Genomic DNA, 15,171 nt, shown 5'->3' with positions numbered 1-15,171 from the left:
GTGTCCATTTGGATTGATTTTTTTTTCCTCATATTAATATAAATAAAAAAGATTAGGAAAAGATATTAAAATAATTATAATTTTGAAAGTCACCCAAAAAAAAACATGAAAACCCATAGATAATAGGTCATAATTTTCTTCTTTACTTTTAGAATTTTGAAAACAATATTGAACTTTAGTATTTATTTGAAATGAATTTTCTATTAAATTCATAACTCCAAAACAAAATGTGGGAAATGGTCCAAAAATCTTTATACTTAAAATAACGAAGAGTTTAAAAAATGAACTCTTAAATTTATTTCTTGACCACTCTAGACTGGAAGCCTTCTCATCCTGAAAACAAAGAAACAGTACAACATCATCGTTTCTACATTACATAAACCTTTCAAAAACCCATAAACCCAAAAGCAATTAACCCACAAGGTCGCCAAGTCATAAAATATTGCAGATCCAAACACCCCCCTAGCCCCAAATCATTTTTGACTCCTCATCAGGCCGAATGTGCCCTCAAGCCCAAAAAAACAGCCTCAACAAGTGCATGTTTCTTCCTCGGATACCCCATTCCCACCATGTGATTCAAATACACCTTCCCGTCTTTAACGGTAGCTGCCGTCGAAATCCGGTGTACCGGCCCCCTAAACTTCCCGACTACGGCGGCGGTCTCCCACCCGTCGGAGCTCTCCACTAGTCTCCCGGAAGGATAACTCCCAGCGACAACAAGTTGCCTTGGGGATAACAGCTCTATGCCATCTCCTAACCTAAGCGATCCACCTGATACCTCAATTAACTTGACTTCGTCGTCTCCCTTGGATATATCAATTTTGTACAAGTTTCCGGAAAGGGTATGGATGACGATCAAGTAGCCATCAGGGTGGTAAACGATGCCGTTTAAGGATAGCATGTCTCCGTACCACTGTTTTGATGGAAACAGAGGACTCTTAATGATGGATAGGGGTTTTCCGTTAACGTCAACTTTCCAAATTTTGTTGCCGGTGGTGTCCGTGACGTAGGCATTGCCTTCTGCGTCCACCGCAACGTCGTCTGCAAACGTTTTCCCATCAACTGCAACATAAAAATATTATTATTTTTAGTTAAATATAATTAATCGTATTTAATTAAATATTATTATTTTTAGTTTACTTGAGTCTAAAAATAATAAAAATTAACAACATAAAAATAATTTTCCTTTAAAGAGTACCTAAATTTGTATAATAAAAAAATAGGAAAACTATAATAAATGTATAAAAATAATTTTAAAAAGTACAAAATAACATATTGTGTAAATATATAATTAAAAAAAACATTATTATTACTATTATTATTATTATTCTTCTATCACAATCATATAAATATTAGAATATTTTGTATAGTTTAGACTTTTTATTATGAAAATATTGTAATTTAAATATTAAAACCAAAAATGTCCCATCATTTTGTCAACCATTTAGTTCTAAATTTTTAATTATGCGACTGAAAGTTATAATACCAATTTTTTGACTAATCAAACCATTAAGGTAGGTTGCTTATCCCTACCAACTTTTTTTTTTTTTTCCTCACAAATATATTAATATTTACAGCTTTCCTAATTAAAAAAAAAAGCTCTTAGAACAAAAATAATTCTCTCCTGACTAAATCTATTTAATTTTATATAAATATAATTTTACTTTGATTAAATTATTAAAAGGGTGGGTGCGAGCTATATTTTTATTTTAAATTTTTTAAACAAAATAAAATTAAATAAGTGGTTGTTTTATTTATTACATCACAAATTACGGGATTGTCTTAATAGAAGAGTTTGTCAAAATACTAATATTAATTTTTCAAAATTTAGTGTATCAACAACAAAAAAAGAAAGTTAAGGACCGAACTGTTATAAAAAATCATAAATTTTTGGATTAAAAAATAAATAACAAAACAGGGTGGGTCAAACTGTAATTTCCCGAATATCAATATGCTCTCTCAGTTGGTTGGTGAAGCAGCCATTTATAATAAACAAACAGATGAGGCTAACGACAACTAGAAAGGAGTAATTGCCGTATCAAAATCAATTATTATCAATTATTTTTATATATATCAAATCAGTAGTCGACGACCCAGATGATGAATTAGTCGGTCAACAGAATCAACGGACGACGGACGTCGGAGACTAAGGTTCACGCAACAGAAACAAATCTCGCACATAGAGAACCAACAACGATAGGGTAAAAGGAAAATGAATGTTAGGGAAACTTACTAGGGGTGTTGAGCTGGGTGAGGAAGAGACGGCGCCATGAAGAGAAATCGTATGCCGCCAGCGCGCTGTAGCGATTACCGAGCACGTCGGCGACGGCGACGAGGACGCGATTCCTTGGATAATCGATGACGAAGCCGAGAGATGCATTGCCGGTCAGATCAACGTCCTTGACGAGGATGGATTCCTGCAGTACGGCGTTAGGATGGTGATTGTCGGGGAGGGGAATCTGGCCGAGGCCGCCTTCGAAGAAGGAGACGATGAATCGGCGGTTGGGCTGGTCCCACTTGGCGCACTCGCGGAAGAATCCGGAGCTGTGGTAGTGGTAGACATGGGTGGCTGGCTTGGCGAGTTCCAGGGAGACGAGGAAAGCGAGAGGGATGGCTGAAACGAGGAAGAAAAAGATGAGTGATGTAGCGGAGCAGCATCTACAAAACGCCATTTCTCAGCTCCTTCTGCCCTGAAACTAGGAGACAGAAGAAGAATAAGAAGAGGAAGAGGAACGGGTAGCGGCGGATGTATGTTGGGCGAGAGAAGGTGGGAAAAGAAAGGATTTTGGTTTCTTTTTATTTTTTGTCTTTTCTTGTTTACTATATTTGTTTATTGGGTATATTTGGAACTTTTACAACTTCATACTTAAAATAATATGTTAGATGATGACTATGCATAATATAGTTTAATCATCGTTTAATATATATATATATATATATCTTATAGTTTAATCAAATACTAATATAATTTGTATTTTTTTTCTTTTTAAGCAGTATAGCAAATACCACCTAAAATCATGTCCAAATGGTTAAATATTGTTTTTTTTTTTTTTTGCTTAAATTATGAGTTAAAATTGTATTTCCGATGTAAAATTTTTTATTTTATAAATATATTATTGGTTAATAATATTTAATTTATTATATATAATTTAATAAAATAAATAATTTAATTTATTAATATATAAATAAAATTTTTTACGTTTTATTTAAAACGAATTATCACGTATTTGAATAAAATGATTAAATTTTTTTAATTAAAATATTTAATTTAGTTTTTTAATCTTCTTAAAATGAAAATTATAGTAAAACGTATATGTACATTGTAATATTTTGTGCGAATTATAAAAATTTTATGTAATCTTAGATGGCATTGTAAATAATATGAGATTTTTCACAAGAGTTCATTTAGAAATTTATATTTATTTTCAACAGTAACACAAAACAATAGTATGCTAATAAAAATTCAGTTTTTATATAATTCCATAAAACTGAAATACACTTTTTTAAGTGTAGATTTAATATTAGATTATGTTTGGAATAAATTAAGAAATTTAGTAAATTTTATTAATAAATTCCATTAATGATAAAAAAATAAAAAATAAAAGACTGATATCTTATAAATTTAAATTTTAAGTGATAATTTTGGAAAATTAGAGAGATAGAGGGCCCAAGCCCAAGCTTGCTTACGAGGCTTCTTCTAAGAAGCCCACATAATCGACAAGCGTAAAATAGAGATTTTTTTAACTCTCAAGTGCCAAGCCGATAATTGTTCTTATTTCTAGTTTTCGCAGTCTGAAATCAACCACTGCTTCCCTTCTCATCCCGGCTCAGGTAAACCCTAATCTAATCCCATCTCTCCGATTTTCTTCCATTTATTAGCCTTTCGCCCTTGCTCTGTTAATTGCTTGTACTTTTTGATTTCTGCGATTAGGCTCTCTTGATCGATTCATGTGTTAGATACATACGCGTCTGTATGACGTGTAAATTTAGACATCTGATTTTACATCTGGCCTTTTGATTTTGAATGTCATTGAAAGTTTCTGATTCTTAAAGATTGGGTTTTATAGCCATGGCTTGTGATGTCTAGGATCGAGTATTGGGGCGAGAAAAAGCATATCTAGGTTCGATTGGCAACTTGATTTGAGGAATATGGCAATAATGATAGGGTGTTTCTTGTATCATATTCTGTCGAATTCTTACATGATGGACTAGGTAGATCTTTATGAATTATGATTTCCGCTGCCATTAACTTTTCTTTGTTCATTTTGATTATTGATGTTACTCTTCATGTCAGTCTAAATACTTACTGTCAGAATTAGCAGCCGAATAGCAATATATTAGGGGCGATATTGGTAATGGTGATATGGCAGGCGGTGTTTCTTGTATAATATGCTCTGAGCCTTTGGCTGAGTTTAGTTAGAATTTCCATTTCACGGATTGTGAATAAGAATAAAATAGAAATTTGAATGAAAATTATTTTCTAATTCTAAGTCAATTCTGTCTCCAATTCAAGTTAGGTAATTTTCAGATTCTGACATAACAAGTGAAGATATCTATTATTGTGAAATTGAAGATATCAGTGAAGATGATTTAATTATGTATCAAATATGTAAGTTATGACTAACTGCATATCAAATAATTAAGATTTAAGAATTGAATGAAAACATAATAAAGTTGAACTAAAAGCAACGTTTGTGAATTTTGATGTTTCTATCAAGTTTCCTTTGTTCATACCATTCCCTTGTGTTGTTGTTGATGTCAGTTTAAATACTGAATGTAAGTATTAGCAGCATGTGTAGTTATTGGATTATGGCTATATTTAGAGGTTAATTTTAAATATTAAGCCTGTATGTGATGATGCTGGAAATTTCTTGTACCAAGAATTCGGAAATGATGGTTATTTAAGAGCCATGTTTTAATTTGCAAAGAAGTAGTATCTAGTTTTGTCTTCCTTTAGATGATTCGTATTTGTAATTCTTTTGTGATTTAGCAGAATAAGAAAGAAATTTTTTCATTGGTTGTAGGTTTACTGGAATTAAATAGAGAAGTGAAATGGCTGCCCATAAAATAGCTCATGCTACCTTGAAAGGACCAAGTGTTGTGAAGGAGATAATTATAGGTATCACACTTGGTTTGGCTGCTGGTGGTTTGTGGAAGATGCATCATTGGAATGAGCAAAGGAAAACAAGGGCATTTTATGACTTGCTTGAGAAAGGCGAGATTAGTGTTGTCGCTGCAGAGGAATAGGAATTCGATTGTTTCTATTCTGATTTGTTAAACAATTTCTGCAGTATTGATGATTTTTGCTGCTTCTATTTGGCTCTTAGGTATAAGATGAGCAAACCTTGGTCTGGGTTTCTAAATAATAAACCAGTTGTGTTTGAGATGATCTGATATCTTCTTTAAATGTCAGTATTGATGATTTTTGCTGCTTCTATTTGGGTCTTAGATGTAAGATGAGAAAAATTGGTCTGGGTTTCTAAATAATAAACCAATTGTATTTGAGATGATCTGTTATCTTCTTTAAATGTCATGAAGCTTGTTGCAATTTTCGTCACTGTGGCATCTTTATGTGGTTTTTTTAAATAGAATTATGGTTGCTTGAAATGTCATTTGGTGTTCATTACCACCCAGATTCCCAGTAGTTTATTTACATTCCTAAATTCTTTTATGGCTACCAAAATAAGAAAGTCTATGCAATGTCTCTGGTGATCCAAGGAGTTTAGCGTTTTGTTTGTATTTGATGTTCAACTTGAAGCATTCATGGACATTTTCTTAGACCTGAATATTGTTGTTTTTGTTTACTGGGTGCTATGCCCTATGCTTTGACACTTGAGTTTGTCCGACTGTCCTCGTTATGAGTTGCTGAACTCGGTCCCTGGTGTGGGAAAATGGAGGAAGAAGCTATTCTTTTTTTATTGATACATATTTTTTGAACTTCGGTGCTGCATATACTTACTTCCATAAGTGTGGGTGAGTCTCTTGAAACAGCATCTTTAATGCCTTATATGAACTGATTGATGGTGTATTTTAGATATGATTCAACTAAAGGAAAATGGAGTATTTAGTGTGTGTAAATTTGGATGTAACAGTACCGTGTATAATTAATTATTTTAATACTCAGTATAATTTCTAACTTGTGTTTTGTTTTAATTTACCTGGACTTAATTAATAAAAATAAGTCAATATATCAATTAAGTTTTAGTAAAAAGATGACGGAAGTAAAATCAATGTTATTGAAATTTTAATAATTAATAATTAAATCAACATACTCAAATTGAAAACTAAAATCTATTTACTATAAAAATTAAACTAAAAGAATTAAGAGACAATATAATTTGATGTTAAATAAGTTGGAAAGCAAGACAAATGAAGAGAGTTTTATAGGAAATTATTTATCCTTGTAGCGCCGACAACTTTGCTATACCATTTTGCAAAAATTTATCCCAATTTTTAATGGCTTTTGTTCTATTTTCTTATTACCAAGCGCTATTTAAAACTATGTTTAGTTTAAGTTTTTTTTTTTATAAAAAAAATAAGAATACGAATATAATAATAATGAGATAAAAATTTGAATGATTAGTATTTTAATGTTTTCTTCTATTTTATGTTTAATTCAAGTAAGGTTTTTAATTATTATAATGACAAAAGAAAGTACAAATTTATCATTCAGTATATGGTCAGGTGCGAGCACGTAAATCTTGAAAGCTTATCATTCTTAAATTCAACATATGAAAATTATGATTAAATTATATGCATGCAGCAACTGAAAACTATAAATAGAGTGAAAATAATATTAGATTTAAACCAACGAGACCATAATGTCAATCTGCTCTGATCTTCTCATCACATTTTTCTGTGTGTGGATTCGGTTACATTGTACCTGTCCGGTTCCCGAAATCCATTGTTCTGCACGATGTAATTGCATTATTACTGCTAAGGTTGTTTTGCGCAAAGGCGGTCTGGAACAAACATATCAGAGACGGAAATAGGTTGATTCAGAGAGAGGCAGAACGGCCCATATACGGCACGACTACCAACTGGTAATAAGATATTGAACTAGAGATAAAGTTATAACTACTGAACAAACCCATAAAATCGATTTTGAGATGCCAAATTTTGACAAGGTTCAGAGCATAGTTCTTATTATACAACCAAACTAAGTCCAAAAATGCATCAACACGTTGTTTGTCCAACTGTTCATTTGATGTGATCATCACAAGGAGCCAAACCCAAACAATGAAAAAACCTGTTTGAGGTAGCGTGTTATTTTGCGTATAGATGTCAATTTGAGGAGCAGACTTACCGTACATGATCAAATTCGTGAGCAGTCCTCTGGATCTTCAGAAAGCATAATTTAGCATCCACACATCAAATTGAATGACCTCCCAACTGGCTAGTAAATATCAACGAAATAATCTGCACGATTCAAGATTAATGATTACAAAGCTATATTTTGATGCAAAGATGACTGCTAGTGGACGTGAAGGGAAAGAAATAAATTATTACAATCACATACTGAGAATTGCTGCCAAGCGTTTAGGAGGTTTGCAAGGCTGGTTTAAGACTATGTTCGGAGAGAATCAAATTTTTGTGTGGAAATTATTTAAAAATTGACAGTAAATTTTAATTAGGAAACAGTGGAAAATTCCATCTTAAAGACGATAACAATCAAGCTAATAGGAAATTTCTAATGCTATTGAAACAATAGACTCCAAATTTTATTAAAACTGATGGAATTTAGAATATAATTGTTTCAATTCTACTTGAAAATTCTCTTGTCATCTTCCAATAAGATTTTCTTCCCTCCTTGTCGAGCTAAATGTGAATTTCAAAATGAATTTCACAAAATACCTTGTTTCCTTCCAAATATAGTAATTATGACATGATAAACAAAAATGGATTTTAAAGTGGAAAACAAAGTGATTACAAGAGGAGATTCCTGATGCAAGAACATGTTATAAAATTTCCCTGCATATTATTCCTGAAGCAATAGCTAAGCAAAGGTCAATATGTGATTAACAAAAGACACACACACACCAAATAACCTACTGACCAAAAAAATTAACCTTTTCTCCGTTGTTTACAATGAAGAGAATCAAAATGGAAAGGCACCTTGCACCTTTCATTTCTCATTAAATCTTTATTTTCTTCAAAAAAATACAGGGAGGACAATTTTTTAATTTGGAAACTATTTTTTCCTCCCAAATTTTAGACGTTAAAATAAGGCAGAGAGTGATCGCTACCCTTTATTGTTCTTCCTTTACCTCAACTATTTCCCCCTCTTTAGCTCTCAAGTGTTTACAGACTCACAATTAAAGAAAGTAGAGGCAAACCAACAAGCTACTAGTAAATAGGTTATGCTTTCTGCTACATGTTTTAATTCGTGTTTCATGCAAATTGTTCCCTAAAAGAATCTCAAACAAATATCCCAAAAAAATGATAAAATTGCTTCTTTCATGCACATAATTATTACAAAAACAAAACCAAAGCAGGAGGAAAAACAAAACTTAGGGATAATATTTACTTCAATCAAAACAAATTTAGTTGTAATAAACATACACAGAAAAAACAATTACCATAGTAATGACCTTGGCTTTGAATGAAGATCATCATGTTCGAAGTCTGTCTGTTCTTGGCTGCCACCTCCAGTGGCAGCTACTGCTTTGTTTTCAGAGTCTGTGATTATATTGTTTACATCAGCTTTGCATGCATCCAGCTCTGCATCCACATTAGAAGTGTTTGAGACACAATATTTGTCTAGCCATCTGTCAGTTTCCCAGAGGACATGCATAATGCTTTCTCGTGCAGCATAACCATGGCTCTCGAAAGGAAGTACAACAAGACGACAAAGAGCACCATGACCCTTTAGTGCATTGAAGAAGCGATCTGACTGCAGAATGCACAAATGAAACAAGTGGCAATTAAACAGAGTAAAAAAAATGCTATTGTTAAAATGTGAAAGATGCTTGGTCAGCTCTCTAGTCGAAAGGTAATTAACAGTTTAACTGGAACAACAAAAAAGAAGAGTTGAATCTCTGACCTGCATGGTTAGTGTTCCTGGGTTATTATCTTCTTCCCCATGAATAAGCAAGATTGGCTTCTTAATTTTATTTGCTGACATGAAAGGGCTCATCTCTACATATGTATTAGTTGCCTCCCAGAGAGTCCTGTCTTCATTCTGCAGAAACAAATATAGTAGAATCACCAACCTATTTGAAGGTAATAGATGAAAGAAACGAGAAACTTCATATGTATTTTTCAATTGTTGGAAAGCATCAAAGCTAAAATCTATCAATGCTAGTGTACCACCTGAAAACCAAAGGGTGTAAGCGTTCTGTTGTAAGCTCCCGAGCGAGCAATTCCGCAACAGAAAAGATGAGGGGCATGTGCCAGGAGGTTTGCAGTCATGAATGCTCCATAGGAGTGTCCCCCAACAGCAATTTTCTTTGGATGAGCCACCTTAAAAAGAGCAGAACCAGAAGATAGTTCGATTCAAGAATTTTCAGATCAATATACTAAACTAATAATTCACAAAACAAAGAATCAGCTTACCCCACGTCGAATGACTTCTTCAACAGCTGCCTCTGCACTTGCAACCAACTGTTCTACATACCTGGTTAAGACATTTGATTAATGGTCCATAAACAATCTAGGGCCAGATATTGCAAAGCTACTTAAATGTTTGTATGGTAGCTAACAAACCGGAAGAGGTACTCCTGTAGATTCGGATAAAAGCTCAACAAAAATAAAAATTATTATAAAAAGAGAAAAGGTATGTGAGAACTCATCTAATAATAGCTTGGCATAATTCATTTTGAAGAAACATTAGCTTGGGAGTGTAGTGAGATTGGGGAAGGGAAGGAAAGAAAATGGAAACAGACATTTGTTCCTAGGGTGAAGTAAACACGGCATACTCTTTTTTCTCTTTCTTCAAACATATTTCACAAGCAATGCCAATACTTTATCTTTTTCCATATTTTTTTTGGCACCTCTTCTATGTAATTTTGTACTTGTTTGAATCCTCAACCACATTTCCAAAACATTTCCCTTTCAGTTGGATGAAAAATATTTCAGCACCTCACCATGAAAGTCGTTGCCTATGAAAAATGTCCATCTTAGTGTATCTTTATTCTCATTCCTCAATAGTGAACAAAATTAGTTTTCAAAACCTTATAATGGTGCAGAAAACCCAAATCTAGAACAGACTGAAAATCTAACACCTGTCATTTGCCTCCTCATCACCTTCACCAATAATGGGAATTGTTGGTCCTGACAATATAGCAAATCTGCAGGATGAGAAGTAACCAAAATGTGAGCCAGCATGCTAGAATCGAAGCATCTAGTAGGAGCGCAAAGCATTTCAGATGGACACAGAAATACCAAAAATAAATAAATAAATTAACCAAGGAAGAAGCAGTTTCATGCCTTCTAGCCAGCCAAAGAAGAGCTGATGTCGGACCTATGCCTGGAAATTCATTTGGAGAACCACGAACTTGACCAGCAGCATCTTTGCTTTTGAATTCTCCGGGGTAAGACCAGACTAAACAAGGAAGAGGGCCATCTTTTGATGGATCATAGCCGGGTGACAAGTATAATGTTGCAGTAAGTTGCACACCATCCTTTCTTTGGTACCTAATCATCTCCTTCTGCAATGATGCTAATTGAGGGTAGGGGTGAGGGAAATTTGTGATTTGATATACTTTTTTGTCAGGCCACTGCTGGATGTAGTATTGGGTATTTTCAGTTTTTGATTCCTTGGAGGTGAGTATTTTCAGCTCGTTAATACCTAAATCCCCTTCTTTCTGATCAGACATTAAAGCAACAACAGTCTCATAATATTTTTCCTTGTCGCTCTCCCATATTCGTTCTTTGTTGCCTGTATTTCTGGAAGAATTTGGTTTAGATTACAGCAGCACCAGTGATTACTAAATGAGAAGGGGAAGAAGACCGTATACATATTATGATACTTACATGTCAAACAAATCAAGGAAAGGGATGTTCCCTTCTGGTGTAGCACCACTTCCATTCAGTAAAACATAAGTTCTCTCATCATTTTCCTTCTTTATCTTTGCTATCACATAGGTCCCAGTAGCAGTTCTCCTCAACATGGGGGAGCCAGGATCAGAATACACATCTTCTGATGATCTGTCAAACAGTATGCGTGGACTTACATCCTCGGATCCAGGAGATATCACCCATGTCCTTGTACGCCGTGTTTTATACCAAGACTCATAAACCAAAGCTAGGGAATCGTCACACCAAGAAATCCCTCTGAGGACACAAGGAGTTGATATACATAAGAACAGTGCTCTTAAGGAGCTTTGTACAATTAAAACTGCAGCTGGAAACTTAAGGAGTTCTTTTTTTATTTCAAAAAAAAAAAAACTGCAACTGGAAACTAACGATGGAATAACAAAAATTATGCCAAAACCACAGGCTAACTTTCTTCAATATTTGATGTACTGATCATGCAATACAACTATGTCGTGTCAGAAACTATTGATTCAGAAAGAAATGAATGATTGGTGTCATCATTCAAAAAAGTTATTAAGCTATCATCACGAAAATAGCTTGAATAAAGATAAAGATCTAGAATCTACAGAAAACAAACTAAACCTTAGGTATGGAAATCAAACATAAAGATGGACAGAGCTATAAGTATCTCACAAAGTCAGAATTCATCAGATATGGAAATGTCAGCTTCTAGCTCATATATTTTTTATCAATAGTCAAGCCTACGATGCTTTATAACAATGTCGAAAAGGTTGCCAATTATCGAAACAAAAGTCTCTCACGAAGTTCGAAAGCATCACTTTGAAAAGATCAGTAACTTAAAACATGAATATCTGTAGGAGAAACTTATGCAGGACAAATCAAATGGAGAAATACAGCACATTCATACCCATAACGAAGATCGAGTTTGTGCAAAATTTCTGGCCGTTCACCTTCACGTGGCTCAGCAGGCTGTGTATAGATTATATCACGTGGAGAAACTTCCACTTTGGCATCACCTCCATCTTGTGTTTCTGCCCTAAAAACTCGATAAAGTTTGTAAAAAAATTACATTAAAAAATCAGATCCACATCTAATCATAAAAGTTAGATTATCACACAGACTATGAACCACACAGAAGGAACTTCAGCTGCCATCCAAAATTCTATGCAAGTTTTACATGGAGACTGGCACTTTTAAGACTTCATCCTCGTTCCATAACCAACTTTTTTGTAAAATTTAGTGAGAGCTTAACATAAATTTCAGGCACAACCAATTTTTTTGTAAAATTTAATGAGATCTTAACATAAATTCCAGTTACATACCAATAGAGCGTAGAAGGCTTATCCGCTCTCCAATTGATAGAGCGCATTCCTTTCCGCACACTATTGAATGCAATGGGAATGTCCTCAGCTAGGGGCAAATCACATAAATCTCTAACAAATTTCCCATCAGCTGTCCATATATCTACCTTCTTGGGAAATCTTCCACATGGTACAATAAAAGAATATGGCCTATGAATGGAAGTAATCAAAAGGTATTTCCCATCTGGAGAAGGGTCCACAGATGTGTATACAGCTGGTGGCCCAATCTCCTTCACTGACCCATCCAAAGTAGCCAATACAAGCTGTGAAGTGGCATAGTAGTCAAATAACTCTTCATCGTATTCATCCTTGAGCAAATCTTGGAAGGTCCTTACTTGAATAACACTTTTCTGCTCATTGGATTGAATCTTTGGACTAGAGGGAACCAAAGGTTTCTTTGGAGGGTCTCCACGAGATGAAGGAATTGTGCAAACTAACAAAGTGGAATTATCTACCCAAATAAAGTTGTCAAAAACTGCATTTAGATGGATGGTTTGTGATTGAAAAAGTGGTCTAGCTTCCCCTTTTTCCACGTCAGCAACCCACACGCTAAGCTTACTACTAGCACTACCTTCCTCCGCAACTCGGACACTAAAGGCTAAATGCCTACCATCATTTGACCACGTGACAAAATTTATCTTCCCACCATTAGGGATGCCTTGAATCTCTTTCTCTGCCCCCAGTGTACCATCAGGCATTAGTTGATGGACCCCAATGCCAGTGTAGAATGACATCCTGCTCCTAGTATTGCATTTCCCATCAATGCGGATACCAGCAAGCTTCTCTTCTGGTCTGGCCAGTTCAGCTAATGGAGGTAAAGATCTCCGTTTGAGAAACAGTAGTTTATCCCTCTGAGGTGAAAAGGAAAGTGCAGGAAGTGGTGGAGCATCAACGATATCTCTAATCTCTGGAACAGGGAGACGATATCCAACTCCAATTGCTGACTCTGCATATTATGAATCGAAATAAGCATCGCTTACTATTAGATATTTGCTTCTGATCACCCCTCCATCCAAAAATCTTTAAACAAGTATGGTCTTGCAAAGATCATTGAAGGTTAGGAAAAACACAATCTGATAAAATACCATTAAGCTTTGGATCACAGGACAGAGACAGTACCACAAAACATTCATACCTAATGTTAAAATAATAATGCCAGACATAATCAGCTCAGTAATCAAACGAATCCGAGGAGAGAAAGGACAAGTTAGATATTGAGAGACTGAACAGAAATAAGTACGTAACTACTACTATTTGGAAAGTATGTAATTTAAGTTATAAAATAAAGTCTCTGCTTCGCTCAATGCATCAAAACAAGGCAAATCCAACTCCATCAACAGATTCAAGATATTAAATTTCAAATACAGCTGACACTAAATTCAGCCTGCTATCAACTTATTCAAAGAAACAAAGGTCAACTACTAGAGACTAAAATCTCTGCTTTGGAAAATACTTCAGCAAACAACGGAGTCCAACTTCATTAAAAGAGTCAATACATCAAATTTTAAAAACAGTTATACTAAATTCAACATTCCGGTCAAAGAAACAAAGGTCAACTACTAGATACCACAATCTCTGCTTCGCGAAATACTTCCGTACAAGAGAATCAATCAAAACAAGGCAAATCCAACTCCATTCACATATTCAAGATATTAAACTTCAGATAGAGTTCGCACTAACGTCATCCAGCAATCGATCAATCCAAATAAACACAGGTCAACTACTAGAAGAGAATCAATCAAGCACCTACACTGCCACAATTCTTCACAACTAAGAACCTATTCCGAGCAACATTTCAAGAAAAGATAAAAAGTATTGTATTTGATCTCAAAAGTACCATCATCTTCAACAGCAGAAGCTGAGACGGAGCCAATAGCGTAACTTCCACCAACATCTTCTCCACCACCAGCGTTCATAGGTACAAGAGCTCGAAGCCTAGGGGTAGTAGTATCAGCACCACCAGAAACAGTCATGATCGTACGGACGGAGGTCCTGGAGCGAGTTCTCAGGTGGCCGCGGGTACGGACCGAGTCGAATCGGCCGAGTTTGAGAGAGACGAAGACTGGACGAGATGAAGGAGAAGAGAGAGGACAGAGTGAGAGGAGAGAGAAGCGATTCGAGAGTTTTTGAAGACGCAGCATCATACAGGGACTCAAAACTCTACTTCTTATTGATGAAACTTCTTAGGAACAATCATTTAGAAAAAGATAATTTTTTTAAAAAAGAAAAAGATTAGTGTGTGGGCCTGGAGTCGAGTCGTGTGGTATCCTCCATCCGGCTTTATGAAGTGGCTTTTGGTGTGGGCTGGAGAAGCAGACTACGACTGTGAACTTCAATCTAAGTACGTTGGATTTTATCGTCAAATAAATTTAAGATTTATTTTTTAAAATTTTAATTAATTTGAATTATTTGTTATATATGAAACTGATAAGTGATAAATCTTATTTGTATAAATTTTATCTTTTTATGAATTCATATTTAAATTAATATTTAAATTGGTTTCTCATTTTATTTTAAATTAGTGAACACTTGGCCATATCTAAAGCCTCTACTTCAACCGAAATATCGAAGAATTTCTCACCCGTCCGATGACAAGCGTCTCTCCAGTCCCAAAAATACGTGACAGAAACTTTTTTTAATTGGAAAATCAAAACAATTAAAAAATCAATTGCCTGAATTTAAAAAATTAATTAATATGATTTCCTTATGTGTTGCATGATTAAGAATAATAATATAGACGCACTTTTTTAGGTACTAATAATTTTTAAAATTTATAATTTAATAATTTAAAAAAAAAAAAACACCAAGAAAA

General features: G+C 34.4%; 3 protein-coding genes across 3 annotated transcripts; 1 reads left to right on the top strand and 2 right to left on the bottom strand.

The window, feature by feature from the left end:
- Positions 1 to 273: 273 nt before the first annotated feature.
- Positions 274 to 2,810, bottom strand: LOC110819461 (uncharacterized). Its single transcript, XM_022048670.2, has 2 exons — positions 2,234 to 2,810; positions 274 to 1,062 (listed from the first exon to the last, which is right to left on the bottom strand). Exons 1-2 carry the CDS (start codon positions 2,670 to 2,672, stop codon positions 491 to 493), a joined length of 1,011 nt encoding a protein of 336 aa, XP_021904362.1. The 5' UTR covers positions 2,673 to 2,810; the 3' UTR covers positions 274 to 490.
- Positions 2,811 to 3,696: 886 nt separating this feature from the next.
- Positions 3,697 to 5,510, top strand: LOC110819412 (cytochrome c oxidase subunit 5C-2). The gene is made up of 2 exons (XM_022048585.2): positions 3,697 to 3,831; positions 5,025 to 5,510. Exon 2 carries the CDS (start codon positions 5,053 to 5,055, stop codon positions 5,245 to 5,247), a length of 195 nt encoding a protein of 64 aa, XP_021904277.1. The 5' UTR covers positions 3,697 to 3,831; positions 5,025 to 5,052; the 3' UTR covers positions 5,248 to 5,510.
- Positions 5,511 to 8,629: 3,119 nt separating this feature from the next.
- Positions 8,630 to 14,577, bottom strand: LOC110819406 (Prolyl oligopeptidase family protein). The gene is given in 11 exon segments (XM_022048575.2): positions 8,630 to 8,836; positions 8,839 to 8,893; positions 9,044 to 9,181; positions 9,313 to 9,462; positions 9,556 to 9,616; positions 10,224 to 10,289; positions 10,429 to 10,887; positions 10,975 to 11,274; positions 11,906 to 12,034; positions 12,321 to 13,305; positions 14,197 to 14,577. Coding segments are annotated over 11 exon segments (2,715 nt in total). The 5' UTR covers positions 14,504 to 14,577; the 3' UTR covers positions 8,630 to 8,771.
- Positions 14,578 to 15,171: the final 594 nt, after the last annotated feature.

Source organism: Carica papaya, chromosome 5 (assembly GCF_054855325.1).
Source record: "Carica papaya isolate Zhongbai chromosome 5, ASM5485532v1, whole genome shotgun sequence".
In the NCBI taxonomy this organism is placed as follows: Eukaryota; Viridiplantae; Streptophyta; class Magnoliopsida; order Brassicales; family Caricaceae; genus Carica; species Carica papaya.
This window is presented reverse-complemented; position numbering and strand designations above follow the sequence as displayed.